This window comes from Haliotis asinina, chromosome 14 (genome assembly GCF_037392515.1).
Source record: "Haliotis asinina isolate JCU_RB_2024 chromosome 14, JCU_Hal_asi_v2, whole genome shotgun sequence".
In the NCBI taxonomy this organism is placed as follows: Eukaryota; Metazoa; Mollusca; class Gastropoda; order Lepetellida; family Haliotidae; genus Haliotis; species Haliotis asinina.
In genome coordinates this window covers 26,610,775-26,634,841 of record NC_090293.1, presented here as the reverse complement: position 1 = coordinate 26,634,841, position 24,067 = coordinate 26,610,775, and the positions used below count along the sequence as shown (strand labels likewise).

The 24,067-nt window shown below is 40.6% G+C and overlaps 1 protein-coding gene across 3 annotated transcripts in view; it reads left to right on the top strand.

Moving 5' to 3' along the window:
- LOC137261141 (protein YIPF3-like) overlaps positions 1-13,915 on the top strand; it is a 291,821-nt gene extending 277,906 nt beyond the window's left edge. For 2 of the 3 annotated variants that reach the window (XM_067798839.1, XM_067798837.1), the window contains 5 exons: positions 1,794-1,916; positions 2,973-3,096; positions 3,665-3,796; positions 7,992-8,205; positions 11,175-13,915. In XM_067798839.1, the coding sequence (XP_067654940.1) occupies positions 1,794-1,916; positions 2,973-3,096; positions 3,665-3,796; positions 7,992-8,185 (573 nt within the window). In that variant the 3' untranslated portion in view covers positions 8,186-8,205; positions 11,175-13,915. The remainder of the gene's footprint in view (positions 1-1,793; positions 1,917-2,972; positions 3,097-3,664; positions 3,797-7,991; positions 8,206-11,174) is intronic. The other variant, XM_067798838.1, reaches the window with a different exon arrangement.
- The last annotated feature ends 10,152 nt before the right edge of the window (positions 13,916-24,067 follow it).

Below are 24,067 nucleotides of genomic sequence, written 5' to 3'. Positions count from 1 at the left end.
CCTGAAATGAAAACTGACTTGTCCTGGGCATCGGGCAGTCGGTTTTTTGAACCCCTGAGACGACAGGAATCCTATATAAATGTAATGCAGGTGTTAATGCTGAGTTATGCAACATATAGTGTGACTAAGTCATGTATCAGTGTTTAGAGGTGACACAGAACTCACTTAAAGCAATACAAAAACAGATTAGATATTATCAGAAACAGTGACTGTTTTTACATCTCTATTCATCAATCTACAAAACTATACTGGACACAAGAGAGTGAAATATGTCGAATGCTGAAGAACCATCAGTAACTGATGTAAATACCATTTCAGTGGGTGGTTTGACATTATGACTTGGTTGTCATATATTCATTTTGTTTACGTAGATTGATATTAATGCTGTTTATCACTAGATTGTCTGCTCCAGCATATATTATTTACAGAATGCCACCATATTGCTGGAATATTGTTTAGTAAGGCATTAAACAACAAACAAAAACTCAAAGACACAGGGTTTGGTTATACGAAGTGGTGTAAGTGTTTAGATGGTTGTGCTTCTATACTTGAAAAAAGACTTGCAATTGCCATAACAATAAGGATGCTTTTGTACAGCAACGCTCTGAAACATCAAGCTTGACATCTATGCTCTTCAAAAAAAAGTAGGGGAACCTGAACTTTGAAGTCTGTTAGAAAGAAAAAAGAAAACCCATCTAGGAGCATTACAATGACATTCATCTTGTGTCTGCAGCATCAATGCATGTTATCACCCATGCAAACACAATGCATTGGAAGCACGTGCACAAAATGGGAGCCTTGTACGTGTACATGGGGTGGTGTTGTGACTCTTGACGTTTTTCAGGCAGGTGTATAAATCACAGTAGACCATTTTTTTCGTTAATTTTCTTGCATCTGTCAGGGTTTTCAGGGTCAAATCACACCCTGCTGACTGAAAATTGTAAACCTGAAATTCCATGTCATGCTCCAGTCAAGGGGGATAACTGAATGAACAGCTTTGCTTTGAATGAAATCCATAGGTTGATGCATTCTCAAAACACCTGCTATTTTTGTATCAACATTGATTCAATCCCATATATCTCCCAGTTTCAACAATTGGACATTGAAAGTACAGTTCCCCTACTTTTTTAGAAGAGTATAGTTGTGAAGAACTGCTAGTCAGTGTGGTGGAAACATTGTAACAGCGTGATCTTTGAGTGGACTCAGAAAACATGTATCTCAGAAACTGTATTTGCTTAACAGGGGATGTGAACAAAAATTAGAAGGCTGGAATTACAATGAACACATTTTAACTGTTTGATGTCATATGTTAGACAAAATCATGAGTTAGTAACATAACATAACATTAAGGTCTGCACTCAGTGAATATGTTTTCAACGTGAAGCACATTGCTTGGAAAGATCAAACTTGCAGGGACCTGTGAAGAACTGGGGTAGAATATTCCTTCAGCAACCCATGCTTGCCATAAAAGGCGACAGTGCTTGTCGTAAGAGGCGACTAACAGAATCAGGTGGTCATGCTTACTGAAATGGTTCACTCATGTCATTGGTTCCCAACCGCGCAGATCGATGCTTATGCCGTTGATCACTGGACTGCCTGGTCCAGACTCGATTATTTACAGACTACTGCCAATTGGAATATTGCTGAGTGCGGCATAAAACTATACTCACTCACTCACTCACTCACTCACTCACTCACTCACTCACTCACTCACTCACTCACTCACTCACTCACTCACTCACTCACTCACTCAGCCACCCACCCACTCACTCACTCACTCTTGTATGTTTCAGGGCTATGGACTGTTCGGCCACTGCATTGTTCTGTTCCTGGGTACTGTGATACACACATCTCATGATCATGTGTTCTTCTATCTACTGTGGGCAGTTATTGGAGGACTCTCAGCTCTGAAAATGGTATGGACAACAAAATGAAAAAACATAATTTCATTCCCATTCCCCCTGTGGGGAGATCCCCCAGTGCACTGTTGTTAAAGGCACGCAGATGAATCATGAAGTCTGGCATGGTTTCTTGGTTGTTCATACATAGACATCATGCCTGTTATTATCATGATAATCATGGTAATGGATCAATGTTCACAATATCGGTCACTGGATTGTCTGGCCTGATGCTTGATTGTCTTCAGACTGCTGTCATACAGCTGGAATAATGCTGAGGTGTAAAACAAGACACACAATCATTCCTAGTCCAATATTCTGACTGAACCATGTTGTTTGAACCTTGGTGACTGAAACATTCTATCTGAAACACACTGTCTGGACCATGATGTTTGAACCATGCTTCTGAACCATTCTGACTGAAATATACTGTCTGAAACAAGTAGTCTGAACCATGTTGACTGAAACATGCTGTCTGAATCATTTTGAAACATGCTGTTTGAACCATGCTGTTTGAACCATGCTGACTGAACCGTACTGGCAGAAACATGCTGATTGAAATATGCTGAAGGAAACATGCTATCTGAAATCTGCTATCTGAACCATCCTGAGTGAAACATACTGTCTGTACCATGCTGTTGGAACCATTCTGACTGTAACCATGCTGACTGAACAGTAGTGAATGTAACACACTGACTGAAACATACTGTGTCAAACATTCGGATTGAAACAAGCTGTCTGGAAAGACAGTATACTGGCATGAACAAGACGGTATACTGGCATGAACAAGACGGTATACTGGCATAAACATGGCTTTGTACTACATTTGGTAAGGTTCATTGTACCCCAGATAGATTTTTTCCCACACTGTAAATTGTCACCAAGTTGTCTGATTCTGACTTAGTTACAAATGGAGCATTATCTACTGGAATATCAATCACATGCAGGATGAGGCAGATAGACGGACAGTTTGTTTTTTCTGGTTGTAATGAGGAAATACAGTCATCAGTTCCTGAGGAGATATTTAATGTCAGAAATCCAATTTGATTGTATTTTATCCTTCCTGTTTTTCAGGCGTGTATTATCATGTCACGAGCCAGTGGGAAGACAGAGCGGTTGATAGTGATTGTGGTTTTAGTGGCATTACATCTTCTCTTCCTCCTGTATTTACACTTCGCCTACCACTCGGTGGTAGAAGGTAGGTGCTGGTCAAGGACACTTTGTTGGAAATCCTAGTCACATACCTACATATATCAGAGCTGTGTTACTCCGGATGTGGACATACTATAAGCTCCTATTGAATACGAAAATAAAGTGGGAAACTTTAATTAAATGCATTTGGTTTGATTCAGAGAATTGTAAGCTGTGTCATGTTTCTACAGGTGTGGAAACTCCAAAGGTTCACAATTAACAGATGTTCATTCTCAGATAGACCTAAAAATTAATTTTTGTCATTGTTGAATCTTTAGTGGGGGACGTTGGTCTAGAGGAGATAACTCTGGTTTTGGCAGTATCCCTGTAACATCTATAGGAGAATATTTAATAAAGAAGCCTTGCAGAGCCTAGTGTTATATAATAACATATGTTATATGTTATATGTATTTCTGTACTTTAGATGGCCAACTTGTGCAATTACTTTAAATATTTTGAATTTAGAGATTTTGCTTTTCAGTTGAGTTTCTATGGTAACAAGTGCTCTCAATGGTCCTGAACTTGTTGCAGCATTCATATTCAGAATTATCCTCATGATTTTGTTTTGATTGCAGAGTTGTCCAGTATGTTTGAGGATCATCGACATGAACCAATTCAGCCTGTGGTGGCACAGAGGATAGCAGAACAGGGGCTGGACAGGAAGGTTGAGAATGCAGCAGGAAACGTTATGGAGAAAGTCACACAAAGTGAGTGTTACCTTGTGTTTGTCTATCTGCATGGGTAGAGAATAGTCTCTTGCTGAGACTGATCAATTCAACCAGGTTACATCAGGTCTCCATTCCAAATTGCATGTTGGGTAGAGTATGGCTTATCACAAAGACTGATCGATTCAACCAGGTTATGTCAAGTCTCCATCCCAACCTGCATGTTGGGTAGAGAATGGCTTATCACTGAGACTGAACTAGTTCAACCAGGTTATGTCAAGTCTCCATCCCAACCTGCATGTTGGGTAGAGTATGGCTTATCACTGAGACCGAACTAGTTCAACCAGGTTATGTCAAGTCTCCATCCCAACCTGCATGTTGGGTAGAGTATGGCTTATCACTGAGACTGAACTAGTTCAACCAGGTTATGTCAAGTCTCCATCCCAACCTGCATGTTGGGTAGAGTATGGCTTATCACTGACACTGAACTAGTTCAACCAGGTTATGTCAAGTCTCCATCCCAACCTGCATGTTGGGTAGAGTATGGCTTATCACTGAGACCGAACTAGTTCAACCAGGTTATGTCAAGTCTCCATCCCAACCTGCATGTTGGGTAGAGTATGGCTTATCACTGAGACTGAACTAGTTCAACCAGGTTATGTCAAGTCTCCATCCCAACCTGCATGTTGGGTAGAGTATGGCTTATCACTGAGACCGAACTAGTTCAACCAGGTTATGTCAAGTCTCCATCCCAACCTGCATGTTGGGTAGAGTATGGCTTATCACTGAGACTGAACTAGTTCAACCAGGTTATGTCAAGTCTCCATCCCAACCTGCATGTTGGGTAGAGTATGGCTTATCACTGAAACTGAACTAGTTCAACCAGGTTATGTCAAGTCTCCATCCTAACCTGCATGTTGGGTAGAGTATGGCTTATCACTGAGACCGAACTAGTTCAACCAGGTTATGTCAAGTCTCCATCCCAACCTGCATGTTGGGTAGAGTATGGCTTATCACTGAGACTGAACTAGTTCAACCAGGTTATGTCAAGTCTCCATCCCAACCTGCATGTTGGGTAGAGAATGGCTTATCACTGAGACCGAACTAGTTCAACCAGGTTATGTCAAGTCTCCATCCCAACCTGCATGTTGGGTAGAGTATGGCTTATCACTGAGACTGAACTAGTTCAACCAGGTTATGTCAAGTCTCCATCCCAACCTGCATGTTGGGTAGAGTATGGCTTATCACTGAAACTGAACTAGTTCAACCAGGTTATGTCAAGTCTCCATCCTAACCTGCATGTTGGGTAGAGTATGGCTTATCACTGAGACTGAACTAGTTCAACCAGGTTATGTCAAGTCCCCATCCCAACCTGCAAGCTATGCTGGAGCATCCAGATTAGAATTCATCTGCTTGTACGAGATAACGAAATGGTCAGGGACCTTGGTCTGACTGAATTTCTTTCAGTTGGCTGTGTTTATTGCTCATAGTATCATTTTAGACCACAGCTAACCATGTCATTAGGCCCTGCAAGTGTGACAGTCAGTTGTGCTTAGATGTCGAGACATGCAAACAGAAATAAACCTTGACCTTATCTGCATTTTTGAACATCTGCTTGGGAACAATTGATATGATCAGATAGTGGACTGTTCATAGAGAACAACAGGCAAGAGTTGCCTTCCTGAGAGCTATGCAGAATAAATAATTGGAAGAACCACTTTCAGAGCAAACTAAAACCATGGCCTGAGTTAACTTGCTTTAGAACCATAGAGACCAGAATATGGCAAGAGGCAACCTGCCTAGAGCCATACAGATTAAGATGTGGACAGTCACTGTGGGGTGACAGGGGCAGCATGCTTGGATCCATGCAGACAAGACAGTGGACAGTCACCATCCTTATGGTCCTGCAGCCTTGACCATGGTCAGAGCCAACTAGCATACAACCGTGCAGACACAACTGTAGCCAGAGCCAACATGTTCAGAATCATGCAGGCTAGACCAGGCCTCCTAAAGAAAGCCATCTCGCTGTAGAAATATGCAGAAAAGTCCACATTAATGTGGAAATAGCTACATAAACATTAAACTTGCTACTGAAACAGTGAAAATGGTAACTTTAAATCACTAAAACGAGCAAAAGACGAAAAGCCTGCTTACTTCAATTTTGCGCATGCGTACACAGAAGAGGAAGTTTTGACCACATGTTAACATTTTCCAGTTTGGACAAGCCTTACATTCCACATTTAAAGTATTTTTATTTGGCAGTTATCATCATCATACTTGTGTGCACACTTGTCTAGTTTACTTTCCATTCGTATGACATGACTGACAGTAATTAATTTTGACATGTTCGATACATTTTCTTCATGAGGCGACGCATGGTTGCTCATAAATTTGACAGAAGCACTGATTGTAATGCACATGTGCAGTTTATGTTATATTTATGTTGCTATTTCCATGATTAATGTGGGCTTTTCAGCATTTTTGTGCACAGTGGGAAAGGTTTCTTTGGTAGATCTGTAAACTGTGGCTGTGACCAGAGCTTTAGCATTTGTAATTAGAGCCAGCAGTCCAGGCTATGGTGAGAGTTGTCCCAAGTCTGACCAGTAGGACTTCATGCTGGACCTGACCAAACACAAGCAGACCGTTACAAACAGTTTGGACTGGTGAGCTGTATGGAATGACAAGCCGAATCTGTTCGATATTGCGCCAACATACTCAGGCTTGAGAGGGATTGGTGGGGTAGCCTAGTGGTTAAAGTGTTAGCTCACCATGCTGAATACTCAGGTTTGATTCCCAACATGGGTACAATGTGTGAAGCCCATTTCTGGTGTCAACAGCCGTGATATTGCTGGAATACTGCTTAATGCAGCGTAAAACCATACCCACTCAACATCGACAGTCAGGAATGTATTTCTTTTTCAGAAAAAGAATGCTATATTACAATTAATATAATAATTAGATCACAAACACTTTGCCACATACAGTTGAAACCCATTGCTTGATTTTCTTGGTGTCCTGGCACATCTGACTCAGCTCTATTACTATATGATGTTGTCATCGGTACCTGTGAAGATACCTGTTATTGCCAACCCATGCTTGTTGTACAAGGCGACTGATGGGGTCGGGTGGCAAGGTTCATTTGACTTGGTTGCATGGATCAATGCTTATGCCGTTGATCACTTGAATGACTGGTTCAGACTAGGTTATTTACAGACTACTGCCTCATAGCTGTAAATATTGATGAGTGCAGTTTAAAACTAAACTCACTCCCGACAACCAAAGCAAATCTTGCTATTGGACAACAGCAATGAAACTTGACACATTGCGTATATTTTTTAATACTATGCATACATAACAAATGAAAAGATTTGCTGATTTGACACATCTGAGCTCCAGACATCAGTGTTTGACAGTTTATGTTTATGTTTGTTTAGTTTGAGTGTTGAGTTGTGAATTAAGCTTATGTTTGTAGTGCATGCATTTGATTTACCCCACACCTCATGTACATATATATATGTATATGTTCTTGCACTAAGTTTCCTATCAGTGTGTTGTAGTCTTCTGCTTTTCCTTATACTAACATACTCACTAAACTACCGAAATAGCAATTTACTCTGTGTGCTGTGGAAGTGAATAAATATTAGCGTCAAATGTTTGTGTATATTTTTATGAAGTTACTGAATCAGTACCAAGTTAACTTATTAATTCTGTTAGATGTTTTGAAATATTTCCACTTGTATGGACAAACTGCCATGGAAGGAAAATTGACATCTCATGAAAGAAATGGATGCCTCTTGAGAGTTGGAGCTTGGTAACACTATCCAGTCAAACTAAAATGAAGTGTGAAGGAACCACTTGGTGCCTTCTGTAAGAATGATGTTTCATACTGAGAAATATGTGACATAAAAAGAGCAGATACTTCAGCACAAAAGTGAATTCTTTTGGTTCATTTCTAGAGTTGAGTATAGAATGATCCATGAGTAGGTACTCCATTTTGACATGATACATCTAATAGATAAATGATAGTTTCAATACTGTATTAATTTTTTTTTTATGTCTTGAAATGGATTTTGTGGCTGACTTGTAACAAATCCCAGTGGGTTACAAAGTGTGAAAAACTTTAAGCACATCCTGATTAAGATGTTCATAGGTGGGAAGCTTGAGGGGCATGAATTTTGATGAGGCGTGAATTTTGTCAATTGATTTGTCAACTGATAATTCTTATTTAACCACGTAGAGATTGCCGCAGCCTTTCAGCAGCGTGGTCAGTTAGTGGCGGAATCGGTGGGCAAATCTGTCAACTCCTCCGCAGTCAAGAGAGTGTTGAGGGAATCTCTGAAAGGTGTTCAGCCAGGCAGGATTGTCCCCCTTGTCTCCAAGGCTTTAAATGGAAGTCATGTGATTGCTGGGAACGCTTCAAGGATCATGTGATTGCTGTTGATAGAACATTGGTCAGTAGAAAGTAATCACGAGATATGACTAATTAGCATACATTGGATCAGAATTAAATTCTAGCAAATGAATTAAATATTCCTTTGGGGTTTCTGGTCAGAATAACTGAAATCAACTTGTGCTTGTCCTAACAGGCGACTTGTTAGATCAGATGGTCAGATTTGCTGACATGATTGGTTCCATGTCATTCTGCCCTAGCTATGAATGGTGTTCAGAATATCAGTCACTGGCTTGATAGGCCTGGACACAATTATTTACACGCCCTAGTCAGTAGGAAATATTGTTTAATGCACTTGTAAAATAAACCAGCAAACTAGTGATGATTTTATTGAAATAATATTCTAAAAGGTTGTTCATTTCATCTTTTCCATATAAGACATCAGTCTGTTTCTCACATACTAACGGTGGTGGTCATAATTCCTGACAATTCTCAGATAGCCAGTAGATATATAGAAATTAGGGATGTGTTCATACAGTTGTTTGACACAAAGAGCTGACCAGTGAAATGGTTTTCACAGTTACAGAGTCTTTGCATGCGCAAGCACTAGTTCCCTTTTTCTTTGTGTTTAGTGTGTATATTGGTCACCATCCAAGTCTGTATGCATGTTCACTGTGAGACTGGCCATCTGTTGTTGAACTGTTTATGGTGTACTGTGTAAACTGTACATTTTTCTATGACTTAATCAAAGCAGAGTGATTGTAATATAATGAAATGAGTGCTAAGGGTAGTTTGACTCTGTACAAGACTATGAATAGACATGTTACTCCAGCCAAAATAAGACTGGTTAGGCAGGGTTGGAAATAGTTATTGAGTCCCATGCCTCATGAGGATTGTTCAAAAGTGGAAATATCATCTACTGGCTATGCTTCCTTGCTTTACTGCCGTCTACCATCTGTCATCCACCCCATGGGTGTCTCTATTATGGGTGTCTGTCATCACATTCCCAATAGATCCTTTCCTTTGTGAAACTTGGCCACTTTTCTGTGTTTGGTGATAAATATGACTGTCAGCCTTACTTCTAAACATATATAGATAACAAAGTTGGTTGGCTTGTTTAACGCTGCACGCAGCCCTATGTCATCTATATGGTGGTGGTATGCAATTGAATCTGGACTAGATACTCAAGGGATCAACACTTGGGCATCAGTCTTAGATAACAAGGATGTCTACTTTTGACCTCCAGCAATTAACTATTAAGAAACAAAGGGATAGAAGACCTAAAATTGTGAATAGTCCCAACTCTAATATCTGTAGGATTGTATAATCATGATATTTTACATGGGCTTGCTATTTCATTCACAGTATTTATCAGGAGGTATGGTTTACCAAGATTGCAATTATTGTATATATACTACCGACAAGAAATAAGGGAACTAATGAAATAATAGCGAATTTGAAACTGCTTTAAATATCCACTAAATCAATTTTAGGCGTCAAGTTCAATATCTGGTGTGTCCACCATCTTGGGCAACACATTCACGGCACCTTGATGGCATGCTGTTAATCAATTTCCGGATGGTTGCCCGTGGTATTGCCCGCCATTCCTCTTGGAGAGCTGCACCAAGCTGGGCCAGGTTGGCGGGTCCTGGGTCCCTGGTGTACACCCTTCGACCAAGAACGTCCCAGAGATGTTCAATTGGGGACATGTCTGGGGACTTAGAGGGCCAGTCCAATGTCTGGATACCTTCTTGTCGGAGATAAGCGGAGACAATTCGGGCCCGATGTGGTCTGGCATTATCATCTTGGAATACAAAATTTCGGCCGATAACTCTAGCCAATGGAGCCACAACAGGACGCAATATTTGGTCAACGTATCGCTGACCAGTCATGGCTCCGTTAATGATGACCAAATCTGATCGTCTGTCATGTGTAATCCCACCCCACACCATGACACTAACACCTCCATATCGATCATGGTCAAGAATTGCTGCTCTGGCATATCGCTCCCTGCTCTGACGCCAACAACGTTTTCTGCCATCTGTGAATCGTAGGCAAAACCTTGACTCATCAGAGAACATGGTGTAACGCCAGTGGCGCATAGCCCGTCCCTGATGCTGCCTAGCCCATGCCAATTTTTGGCGCTTATGGTGAGCTGAAAGGGTGACACCCTTAAAAGGCCGTCTTGCTTTCAGACGAGCTTGATAGAGTCGGTTTTTAACGGTTGAGGTTGAAATGCGTCTTCCAGTGAGTGTGCAGAATTCTCTATTGATGGCAGGGGCCGATTTAAACCTATTGCGTAGAGCGATTAACGTAATGAGACGATCCTGTCGTGGTGTCGTTGATTTTGGTCTACCACGCCCAGGTCTCATTGCAACTCCACAAGTTTGATGGTACTTATCCCAAAGGTGTGAAATTACACTTTTTGATTTACCCATTTGCCGGGCAACTTCACATAATGATGTCCCCCCTCTATCATCCCCACAATTCTCCATTTTGTTGCTTCACCAAGATACTGCTTCGGAGGCATTTCTGTCAGAAAGTGTCAATCTCTATTGCATTAGTGATTGTGACTTCTCCAGTACATTTACAGGAGTTAACTTCTGTATGCACGTGTAGCACGTGTTGGGCATGCATTATGCGAAATTCCAATGTCATTGGATGTTGCGTTTGGGAGATACGCCACGATAACGGACCCGGTCACAGTCAAAGTCATCTACATTCAATTTCTTGGTTCCCTTATTTTCTGTCGGTAGTATATTTCATTTAACAAAGTTCATCATCACAAGGTTTGTAGGAGTAAGTTACAGCTGATCAATTTGGACATAAAGATCACATTGTGGGGAGATTGTAGGGATGCTTCTGCTTGTAATCTTGACTTTTCGCTTGTGTGAGTTGTGTGTTGTCAGTGTACAGTGTACAGAAGTACCCTGTAGTTAACAGCTTCACCCGTGTCATCCTGTTTTATCTGTTTTTGTTGTCAGTCTGTCTCATTGATGTTTTGCAACTGTTGGATCTACTTTTGTGTAGGTGCAGTTTAGTGAAGACAAGCTACCACAGCAGACTGCACCCACAGGAAGTCGTCTGCCAGGAACATAGGGAAGTAATCCAGGCTTCTGGCTTCAGCTATTGTGAAGACACTTTTGAAACATGTACAAATGTCCTCTGAGGGAGAAGATGAGATTCTGTCTATGCCTGACTTTACCTGGGAACAGAAACCTGCAATGTGGCACTGTGGATCTGGACCAGATTGAAATCCTTGTCAGGCTGACACCCAACAATGTATGTTTATGCTCTGAACTTGCAGATACATGCATAGACCACTCCAAACAGAACCTACTGAATTTAACGTTATAAATGTGATACCACCTTTCCATCACCCTTGCCGCTTATGGATCCATTCAAGTGTTTGAGTTTCCAACAACACAGCCTGAGTTAAGTGAAACTGATAGACAACTTACACTGACAATGGCATTGTGTTGTCTTAGTTTTTACCTGGAAATGCTTTGTCCTGAGTGTACTTAATACCCAGCAAACTGCATGCAATCAAGCTTAGTCTAGACGAGTGGTGTAACTTGAGCTCATCTCTCCTTGTTAGACATATCATTTGTGTCAACCAGTGTCAGTCCCTCCTTTTGATCAAGGTTGTGTGCTCTAAACTTTCTAGAAACCCTTGACCTGACTCTACTCTGTGTTGAAGTCTTTCTTGTTGAGGTATAATTGATTCTAATACCTCACTTATATTATGCCATTGTTAAAATTCCTACATATTGGCCGTCATCAGATTAGAAAATCTTTTCGTTCGTAACAGATGCTCCTCATTACTGTCAGGCTATTTGATAAGTCATGTGGAAGATATTATCATTAACGAAACAGCTTCACTCAAAGAAGTTCACTTCCGTCCTGGATGTGTGAGAGAAGCAGTATGTGTAAGTTGAAGACAATGTCTTTGTCACATAATGTATAAAAGTATAAATGGAATTTATGAATCTCCTGACTTAGTGGCATCAATGAAAATATGGTTTCTTTGTTTATCATCCGACAGATTTGAATGATACGTTTACATAAATATTTGTAGTAGGGTATTAGCATGTCATATCAGACAGATTGGGTTTATACAGTGTTAATTAATTATTTATCATTTGCAGCTTTTGAATTCACATAATTTCTTCTGGTAAAAGATAACTGAAAAACTAAGCCATTATGTTCCATCTTTGCATTCTGTTTTAGTTTATTGTTACAGTGAAGAGAAGTGTGTGACACAGATTTGCTGACGAAGTTTTGAAAATAGTTTGATAGTGCAGGGGGAAATGGTGAACATGTCACACAGTCCTATAAGTGCATTACTGTGGATTCTGCCCATCCCTCACTGTAGTGGAGAAATCCTAAATGAAACAAGTCTAGATTTACTCGGATTCTCTCCCATCTCACTGGGGTTCGTTTTGAGTTTTAAAGGAATTGTTGGTTTCTATCAAAATATATCTATTCAGAGACCAAGAGTCTAGGGTGAAATATGGCTATCTCCTTGTAGAGTGGGCAGGTACCTGTGTGTTGTAGGGGTGAAGATGATCGAAGTACATAGTGCTTTTAGAGTGATGCTGCTTGCTGCTTTACAAAACATCACATTTGTACATAGTATGTCATATCATACAAGGGGAGTATTTGTTATTGGGATATTTTGTGAAAACTCTCAATTTTTGTATTGGGTTAGTTTAATAGAAAATGCAAGAAAGTGCTGGTTTTGTAGGTAATTTGGCCATATATGGATTTCCAAATTTTTTTTTATTGTATCTGGGATTTTTCAGTGCAACAAACGATAAATGTTGATAGAATAATTCAAATATATTTCACAAGATTCTGTCATTTATGGATTTTTTTTGTTATAAACTTGGGATGACATAACATCATGGCTATTTTGCATGTGTTCTATTCGTATGTATTGATACGTGCACAGTCAGAAAACTTTCAGAAGCACTGGTTAATAACTTATTTCTCATCCTTCATGGTAAAGGAATTGTTCTCCTGCATTAAAGGCTGTAACTATGGCAACAAGTTAATGCAAATGTGAAGTATGTTGTGATAGAATGTGAAATGAATAACAATTAATGAATGTTTTTTGTCTATAAAGCTGAATCTTTGCATGAATTAGCGTATCCAGTGAGTCATGGACTTTATATGTCATTTTGATCATTATTCTACTGTAACTGTATGTCTTGTTATGAAATGTAAGTAATGATTTAGGTGTAAATAAAACCAGTGTGTTTTTTAACTATTTTTGGGTTAATCTTGAAATGCCTTTGATATTTTTGTCATTTGTGTAATGAGTGCTTATTGTTGAACGCAGAGAAAGATTTATCATAATCATCGTATTGTACATATATTACATGTAAACATCTTTCTGAAATATCCAGTTTAAGTGTTTATCTCAAACACGTTTTGATGATATAGATGTTTGTATATGATAACTGCCGATCTTGTGTCTATGCAATGTACAGTTGTATTTGCAGAGATGAGAATTTTTGCCGGGTCTGTGGAATTCCATGGCTTTGATTGTGTTGGAACATTGAATTTGGCATGGGGAGCTATGCCAACTACACCCCCGGCTCTTTTTCCACTCATACCCACTCTCATCTCTGTATCAGACTGATTTATATGTGTACCTGCTGACTTCAAAATGGAGGAGGCTTGAACAGAATGAAGTTGACATGTAAGGTAATATTTGGTATTCACTGACTGGTGGGTAGCTGTTTTGACCACAAAGGGATTCATTGGGTATTTTGGGGAGTCAGGCACCTAATCGCCAGTACACAAAGTCAGCCGCCTAGCCCGCTCAGCTACTGTGGGTTACATAAAAATGGAAGTCGGGCAACTGGTAGTCTAGACTACAGACTTTGTGTACCTGTCTGATAAGTGTTAATGATCTTTTTCTAATTTTAAAGAGGGACTTTGTTCAAGCCAGTGGCTGAAGAGCAAGTTTGATTTAATCTGAATCCACCTTTTCTCTTCAAACTCAAATATTATTGCAAAAAGTAATCTACAAGTGAACTTCTTGATTATCAGGTTCATGCTTCTCATGTTTAGATAAGGCAATATGTTGTATGATGCATATTGTTGAAAGACTTTTTGTTCCTACCAAGAATCTTGTAGCTTAAGTCACACTGACCTTCACTCTTCAAGACCCGAGCTCTGTTCCACAGGTACAGTGTGTGAAACCAATTCTGAGGTCATTTTCCCCAATGATATTGCTGAAAAATTGCTAAAAGCGGTATTAATCATACCTGCTCATCAAATGTTTAGGTTATCGCATGGAGTCAGTATCTCCCTGCTGTAAGTTCAGTTGTGTCTATTGCTTAGTGGGTAATATGTCAGTGCATTGCTGGTACCGAGAGGGAAATGACTGTACATGTAGATACTGTACATACATTTGCTGTACATATTGCGGGGACACACAGATCATCTATCTGTACCTGGTTGAACAATAAAAGAAGAACAATATTTTTCATATTTGTTTTATTTTATCATATGAATTTGCTGATAAGTTAGTTGTCAACTGTCACTGTATGACCATTAATTATACTACCCATCAAATGTTTAGCCTCACTTAAAACACTGTTTTTATGTATATGGTTACACTGAAAAGAATTTTCTCCGCTAACTTGGGGGAACCAACTGCAAACAGTTTGCAGATGAATTACACAAGTATTTTGCATCAAACTGTTAAAGAGCATATGCATGCAAATATTGTGCAGGTGCGTTTTGGTGTTATGTATTCACCATTGTTCACTGAGTTTCATCATTTATCAAACTCATGACAATAATCTTTTCGTCATTACGAATGTGATTTACAATACATGTGTAAGCAGACCCTTCAAACAGAATGGAATATTTTGCAAAATGTAGATTAGAAATGTTGACTGAAGTAACTGGCCACATTTACACTAGTGAGTCTAAACTTTTGATGGTTAGTTCATGTGCTAAAGCAACTCCCATAGAAAACAATTATGACTTTAAATTGGGATGACAGTAACAGGCTCCTGAAGCCTGTCTGTTTTATCCAGTGTTAATGCATCCTCTACAACCCATGCGTGCAAGCAAGGTAGGAACGGCAGGATGGCCCAGTGGTTAATGTGTTTGCTTGACACACTGAGGACCTGGGTTTGATTCCCCACATGGGTACAACAATCTGATATTGCAGGAATATTGCTGAAAGCAGTGTGAACCTAAACTCACTCACTGAGGACAAGGCTGTGAGTGTCTGAGTGAGTGGTTGCATCCTTGAGGGAATTCTTATAAGAATTTGATTTTGTCTTCAAACCAATGCCTGCTACTTCATTGTAATTCTTGGTTAGGGATGGCCAACCAATCAACCAACTGATACCTTGTGGGAGTTTTGGGTTTAGTTTGATCTACATGCCATTGGATGGAATAATTCTAAAAGCAGTGAATTTGAAACCTGAAAAACCTGTCCATGTTTCTTGTGCCCTCGTACCAAGAGCAATTATTATAGGTCAAGACTACAATGTGTTGTGTTGAACTGACTACGACAACTGACCCCACAGTTTCATGATGGTGGAGTAGCCTAGTGGTTAAGGCATTGGCTCATCACACTGAAGACTTGGGTTCGATTCCCTATATGGGTACAACATGTGAAGCCCATTTCTGGTGTCCCCTGATGTGATATTGCTGGAATATGGCTAAAAGCAGCATAACACTAAACTCACTCATAAAAAATCCCACCCAACCCTAAACAATGACAGACACACACATCCTGAGATTTTGGGTTGGGGGTAGGTTGTTAAAACTAATGGATTATCATCATGTGGAAAGACAAAACAAGAGATATTAACCGTAATGATGGTAAAATAAAACAGACACTGTACATAGTGATCTCCCTGCCATGACTAGACCAGATGACAGCGCTAGACTTTGGGCCTGGACATTAGTGATAAGAGTTTGACGAGCGTGGGGATTTCAACCAGTCCTTAAAAATTTATTGCATTTTTATGAATAAAACTGAACTTGTTCAGTTTCTCATGGCCTGTGATCTGTACTATATAGTTCTGTTACAGGGGCTTGTATTGCTGAAAATAATATGTCAACACTCCTGTGACCATTTACATGTAAATATTACCTACGACATACTGTGTTCAGCAATACAAGTCCAGTGTATCTTTCCAACTCCAGCTCAAAACACCCAACCATACATGACTCGTCCTTTACAGTCTTAGCAGAAATGTTTTGTAAGATGGGTGGGGCCCCAAGGTGGGGCTAGTCAACCTTTATCACGAAAATCTGAGGTAGCATCTGCTTGAGTCATCTGAACATGAATCTCGGACAATTTGTGGTCTTCTGGCCCATCAAGTTGGCCTTCGTCATTGTCTACTCCCTGGAAATAGTCCTGGTCCCTAGGCGTCCGGCGACTGCCATGTTGGCTGCAGGTGAAAGTAAAATGAGAGACAACCTTTTGAGTGAGTGAGTGAGTTTAGTTTTACGCCGCACTCAGCAATATTCCAGCTCTATGGCGGCGGTCTGTAAATAATCAAGTCTGGACCAGACAATCCAGTGATCAACAACATGAGCATCGATCTGCGCAATTGGGAACCGATGACATGTGTCAACCAAGTCAGCGAGCCTGACCACCCGATCCCGTTAGTCGCCCTTTACGACAAGCTGAGTCGCCTGTTGTGGCAAGCATGTGTTGCTGAAGGCCTGTTATACCCCTGGACCTTCACGGGTCGACAACCTTTTGATCTGTCCACCTTAAAAGTAAGGAAATTAATGTAACTGGATGTATTATACCACAAAGACATAAAAGGATGTTATTTGTTGTTGCTCTGCCTGCTGCATGGTGTGGAATAACATTGCGGGTAGTGCGTGGAATAACAGTGGGGGGAGGGGGGGGATAGTGTGTTACATTTAGGTAGCAACTGGGCCACTTTCCCTTGTATGTTTAACAATATGGGTCTTACCCAATGCTAGTCGACGTCCCAAAGGGATGTTTCATGTTTCATTCACCTTCGTGTATTTCGAAGCTATTTGGTGAGTGAGTGATTGGGTTTTATACCACATATTGCAATATATTCCACCAATATCATGCTGTGGGACACCAGAAATTGGCGTCACACGTTGATACCCATGTGGCGAATCGAACCTGGGTTTTCGGCTTTACGAGCGAACGTTTTAAACACTGGGCTACCCAAGCGCACCAGAGGCTGTTAGCTAAAATGCTCAGTCGCTCCACAGCTGCTGTCCTGCTAGAGTTTCGCCGACTGCGGCACAAAACAATATTAAACGTGTTCCTACGTACCAACAAGAACGACGGAGGATCCATCGGGTCTCCGAACAGGAGTCAGACTCCACATTACACCACAACACGGTGAAGAGCAGCGTGCCGAGGAAGACAGTTGTACAACCGATGCCTATAGCGATGTACCGAACACGACTCCACCTTGCAAACAGAAGAAAAACCATCACAAGTGAGTGATTGAGATAACTCAATGATTATTTTGGTTATATCATGCATTTCAACGTAGTGTGTGTGTGAGTGGGTGAGTATTGTTTCTCGCTTTTAGCAATATTCCAGCGATACCAGAAATAGGCTTCACACCTTGTACACATGTGGGGAATCGAACCCGGGTCTTTGGCATGACAAGCGGACACTTTAACCACTAGGCTACCCCACCGCCCTTTGTTCAAACAGTATAATGTGCGGGGAAAGCGTGCAGTGATTGCTAGGCCTTTCGCATGTACTCCTTTCCTCAGACATATAGACTCACGTTTAAAGCAAGAACCATAACCAGGGTTTGAAATCCGACATCATAGGCTTTTGGTTTGGTTTGTTAGGTGAGTGAGTGAGTTTACTTTTACGCCGCACTCAGCAATATTCCAGCTATGTGGCGCCGGTCTGTAAATACACGGAACCAGCCAATCCTGTGATCAAACAGTTATGAGCAACAATTGAGATACAATGACGTGTAAGTCAGCGATCCTGACTGCACGATCCCGTTAGTCGCCTCTTACGACAAGTATAGGCAAACGTAGACCAGTTCTAACCAGGATCTCCACGGGTCCCATAGGTTTCTTACAAGGTCAAGGTGTTTCAGTGGTGTGTGCAAGATGTGTACATGACCTGTGTAGCACGGGGTCAATGTGTGTGAATGGTGAGTGCAAGATGTGTACATGACCTGTGTAGCACGGGGTCAATGTGTTTGAATGGTGCATGCAGGATGTGTACAGAGCAGGTGTAGGACAAGGTCAGGATGGTTGAATGGTGCGTGCAAGATGTGAACAGGGCAGGTGTAGGATTGGGTGAAGGTGTTTTGGTGACTCCTTCAGAGTTTGAGCAATTTCGTGCAGGGTGGACAAAGACTGGTTCGTGAACTAAGCATGAGGCATTTCCAGACAGAAAACTTCGATACCCAATTGACCCACATACTTTTCGTCTATTTTGCAGCAAACCTTCACCCCATCGACTTCACAACAAGTGGACTCGCCTTCAATGATATAGATATCTTTGGAACAGTCCATGTAGTTTCCGGGATACGTGGCAGGTTTGGATGGGTCCAAAATACAGTTGTTGTCATCCTCTGACCAAAAGGAAAATAAGCCCATCATATATTTCACAAAAGAAAGGACTACTGTCTTAATATTTTCATAATAAGAGATCTTAGAGTGAGTGAGTGGGTTTAGTTTTACGCCGCACTCAGCAATATTCCAGCTATATGGCTGTAAATAATCGGGTCTGGACCAGACAATCCAGTGATCAACAGCATGAGCATCGATTTTCACAATTTGGAACCGATGACACGTGTCAACCAAGTCAGCGAGCCTGACCACCCGACCCCATCAGTCGCCTCTTCCGACAAGCATAGTGGACCTTTATGGCAAGCATGGGTTGCTGAAGGCCTATTCTAATCCGGACCTTCACGGGTCTTGTAAAATTGGAGAAAGGGCCAGGCAAGGGCCATTAAATGAACATTGAACTGGAATTTGGTTTCGATAACACACATCAGCCAAGTTTCGGATCATGATGACCCGATCCCGTTAGTCGCCTCTTAAGAGAAGCATAGGTGACTGAAGATCACTGTGCAGTTGTTAAAAAAACCCAGCTTTAGCGCTAAACTACAATAAGCTCATGTTGTGGTATGGGAGTAACGGTCACCTTAGCGCTAAGATCACTTTGAATAATGGCACCCAGTTCTCATAATGACAGTGACTGGATTGTCCAGTCCAGGCTCGATTATTTACAATTGTCACATTTCTGGACAATCTCTGAATGCGGCGATAAACAAAGAAAACAAGAATATAACAACATGGCACCATTTCCATTTTTCGCCTTTATCGACAGGCACAACCATATCTTAGGACAAGCATGGGTTCTTGAAGAAATCAAATCGTGAAATCATGTCAAGTATAAGATTGCAGACTATTATTTGTAAATTAGTGTATTAATTAGAATCAACTATCAATTAGGTTTAGGGAGATTATTAATGCCATGAAGATTACATCCAGTTAAAAATTAATATACAACAAACTGGTATATGCACTGGATTGCATTCTGTATTGATGTCATAATAGGGAAAATTAACACTTAAATGCAGAAATATAAATTATCCCAAGGCATTTATCAAGTTATTTCTGTTTATTCTGTTTTACCTTTAATACTACCACTATTCGTTCATCAACCAAATGCTTTTCATAATATTAATCCCCACATTGTGAACTCACCTGCTTTTATGGGAAGAAAAAAACTCCAACAGACGACAGACAGCAGCAGGCAAGCCGGAAATCGTCTGCTTGAGAGATATGACGCCATTTTGAAAATGCAGCTAACATAGTTGCATGATGTCAAGCTTGGCTTTGTTTCGTTGGTCTCTTCACCAAAAGGTCATTTTTGTGATTTTGAGCTCTTCCAGGGATTTAGGGGAACATTTACAAATATTTGCTAGCAAATAGTTGGCTCGCTTTTGGTATTGATGAAGCGTGTCCCAGCCTTTACAACATTGATCCTTCAACGAGAGGACTGATTTCTTCTCGCTGTTTCAAGTATTCGCCTTAATAAGAAATCTGCTGTTTCCATAATACTTCAACCTTTTTTTAATGTAAATTTGCTGTTTGCATTAGGGCGGTTATGTAAAGAGAATAAAAACAAAATATTCAACGAGTAACATGGTCCCCATGGTCCCCCAATGGTTGTGTTTGAAATGTACTCTACCAAGTGTTTGTTTATGTGTTCAGTATAAAACGAATTCTCTCAATAATAATGTTTTCTTTCATCTGTGTGTACCGTGTGTGATTTCTGGGCGATCACAATGTTATTCTTATTGTTGATACTTACTGCAAGTCGTGACATGAACAAAGTTACTGCACACTGTCTCAATAGGTTGTTAACGGGAAATACTTGTTGTGGAAGTGTCTTTGTTACTAGCCCCGTATGTGATGAAGTGTTTTTGTTGTTTTTCAACCTGAATGACGTTGGTCTGGAAAGGAAGGAGTCTGGTACGGACAGTGTGCGAAATAGCCACTGGTCCGCTCGCCCGAGGCTATTAAAAGTCCAGTTGGGTCAGCAATCCTCCACGGTCACTCGCCCGAGTGGTTATCTAGTGAATTTTCATGGGTTCATTATTGTAAATATATCACTCTCGCCGACGGTTTGCCCTCATATCGCCTACACCTTATATCACCTACACCCTTATCAAGACGTGTTAACACACCAGTGAACTTTATGATTTGTTAAGTTATAACACACTCTCAAATTTTGCAAGATTTTGGCCGGACAAGCAGGGTACTGATGAAGCCCGTGCTGACAATATCTTATTCTCAGCTATTTTTTACATTCAAATTTCGAGCTAATGAATTATTTTGGGGGCTAGTAACGTCCAGGCATAGCTAGCCAGACTGACTCGCAAAATGTGGTAACTATTTCTCGCACTGGGCACAGCCAACCCTTTGATTGATATCGTGAGCAGCCCCGATCGTGGTACCTCGATCAAGCAAGTGTCCCAGTCCCACCACCGGGCTCATTTTATCTCCTGGAATTCCTTTTATTAGACGTCAATCAGAATTAAACATCAATACCAATTTATCAAACCTACTTGGAGCCGCCATGAGATTTTCCCAAAGCAGGAAAACGTCTGTCCGGCACAGGCATTTCTGTGATCGACATCATGAGCACCCAGGATAGGGGTGCCATGACGCGCATCACGGGCATGGCCCCATGCTCATGGGACAACAACATGCAGCTACCAAGTGACCGAGCCTGACCATTCGACCCCTTTAGTCGCCTTTTACGGCACGCGTGGTTTACTGGAGACCAATTCTATCCAGGATCTTCAGGGTTCATACTTGTATACATACGTTTATGGAAAGAAAACACAAAACAAAGCAGGTAATGCTATATAACGGTTCCTATTCGTGTGGGCATGAAAGGGCAGTCCTTTTGTATAGTAGAACGAATGGTCTGGATTATGTCTACGTATAATAAGTGATGGAAATGGGTGAGTGAGGGAGTTTAGTTTTACGCCGCATTCAGCAATATTCATGCTATATGGCAGCAGTCTGTAAATCTAGGGATCAACAACATGAGCATCGATCTGCGCAATTGGGAACCGATGACCTGTGTCACCAAGTCAGCGAGTGACCAGCCGATTCCGTTAGTCGCCTCTTACGACAAGCATAGTCGCCTTTTGTGACAACCATTGGTTGTTGAGATTGGGAATGGGTGGATGACTTATCACCGCTTTTAGCAATATTCCACCAACATCACACCAGGGGACACCAGAAATAGGCTGCAGAAATTTTTATTTTTGCTTCTGAAAATAATCAAAATGACCGCCATTTTGGCCGCCATCTTGAATTGTCTTGTGTTTAATGAATATAAAAAATAATACCGAATGTGTCCATTTACATCCAGTGTTGATACTTTTGATGTTTTTTACACCACTTGTCTCTTCTAGAGTGGTGGTTTGGGCATAAAACAAGTAATTGTGTATGATCATGTCGTGGTAATATGTTTTACACCTTATTCTTTGAGAAAGGGGATTTTAGCGATTCTCCAACTTTTCATGGAAATGTGTGGTGGTGATTTGTTTATTGAACGTTTACATTATTCTTGTAACTAGAATCAGTTGTTTTTGTTTCCTGTTTACTTCTAGAGTGACAGCATGTTATATGATATTGTTTCATATTATCCAGAATTCAAAATGGCTGCCAAGATGGCCGCCATTTTGGTTTTACTACTTATACTTAGCAGAGGACTAAATTTGTACTGATAAATAAAAAACCCCAATTCATTTGGTGTCACATGTTTAACACAGTATGGAAAAAAAAAAAAATTTCAATGTTATGTTTAATAAAAGCTTCACATTAATAAAATACTTTATGAAATAACATTATCCAAAGTATTAGAAAACTGTGCTTCACGATCGATAACTGCGTCTAAGCTCTTGTTGCAGCTATTCAAGTGGTCTGTCAGATGACCCTGAATCACTTTTGATACATTCAGAAGCTTACAATTAACTATCCTCCTCACTTTCTTTCATATCCGATGTTACATCATGTCAGAACTGGAGTAGATACAAGCCAAAGCTGTTCGGGCAACAATCACCTGCCATACAAAAAGATATGTCTCTGTGCACAATAAATCAGTCTATCTGCATTGACAAACCTCTCTGCTGGCATACTCACTTTATTGCATTTACTCTATGTCAGTTCAACCAGTCCTCGACATCATAACACCAGAAGAGGGATGAACTGACCATCACAAATGCTCCGTGGTCAACTGGTGAAGGAATATGATACCAAACATGAGCTTGGTAGTTGACTTGCTCAGTGTGATATTCTAGACTGTTGGATGTTGGCCGGAACTTTTCATTTAACGTCTTGTCTCATCTACAGACTGATTTATTGTACAGACATCACTGGATTGTTTGGTTCATACATTGAACTGAAAGTCTGTGCGATGTGATCTGGTAATGTTGATAGGCTTCTGTATTGTAAGTTCTGGTTCGTAGATATGATAATACGCCCGTCTACTAATGTATTTTTGTTTTAATGTTGGACTTGTGTCTTGGTGTGTTTCTGTATTGGCAGTGTTTAGTAGTGTATGGCAAAAGCAAGCACTACACGACGATAAAGTAAACGGTTCTCCCCGAGTTCACAACTTTCAAAAACAAACCAACAAAACAAACAGGTACAATCGGACCAGCTGTGCGGATTACGTTTTTTAATGTCATCATTCCCAACATGGAACAGTACCAAATCCTCGAACATTAACACGAACACTGTTGCCGCAGAATGTGTGTCTACATTGACCTTGTTCAAATTTGAGATTTGAACAAGGTCAAAGGTAACTGAAGCCCGACACATAAAACCAGAGATAAAAAACCTTTTTCAGAAAAAAACCCTCTGGAACTGTACTCCCTCAACGTATGCAACGCTACCTATTCTTCTGGAGGGTTTACAGTAGTAGACACGCATAGTACTTTGTCACAAAATGTACGAACAGTAAAACATCCACATCCACATCCTGCTCAAGAAGAATCCTTGATCCACTTCTGTCCATGGAATGTCTTCTTGGCAGTCGTTCTGCCTCTGGGGGATTTCAGGGTCCATTTCCGCCCCCAGGACGATGGTATCCACGTTCCTGATAATAAAGGTAAACATATTTTACATCATTGGTACCGTGTGTATTAATGCAAAATATATGCCTCCACGAGAAAAAAGCTCAAACATGAAACTCAAGTTGTGACTTGGCAGTAGACGTCATTGTAAACAAGGAGGTATTGTATGTTATCTTTAAAAGATCGTTTGAAAAGACACAGTTGCTTCCGTGGGCTTCGGTTCAACTAATAAAGGTAAATAGTATTCTACATCATTTATACTTCCCACACAGATTAAGACAGCGTGAGTGTTGTTTTTACACT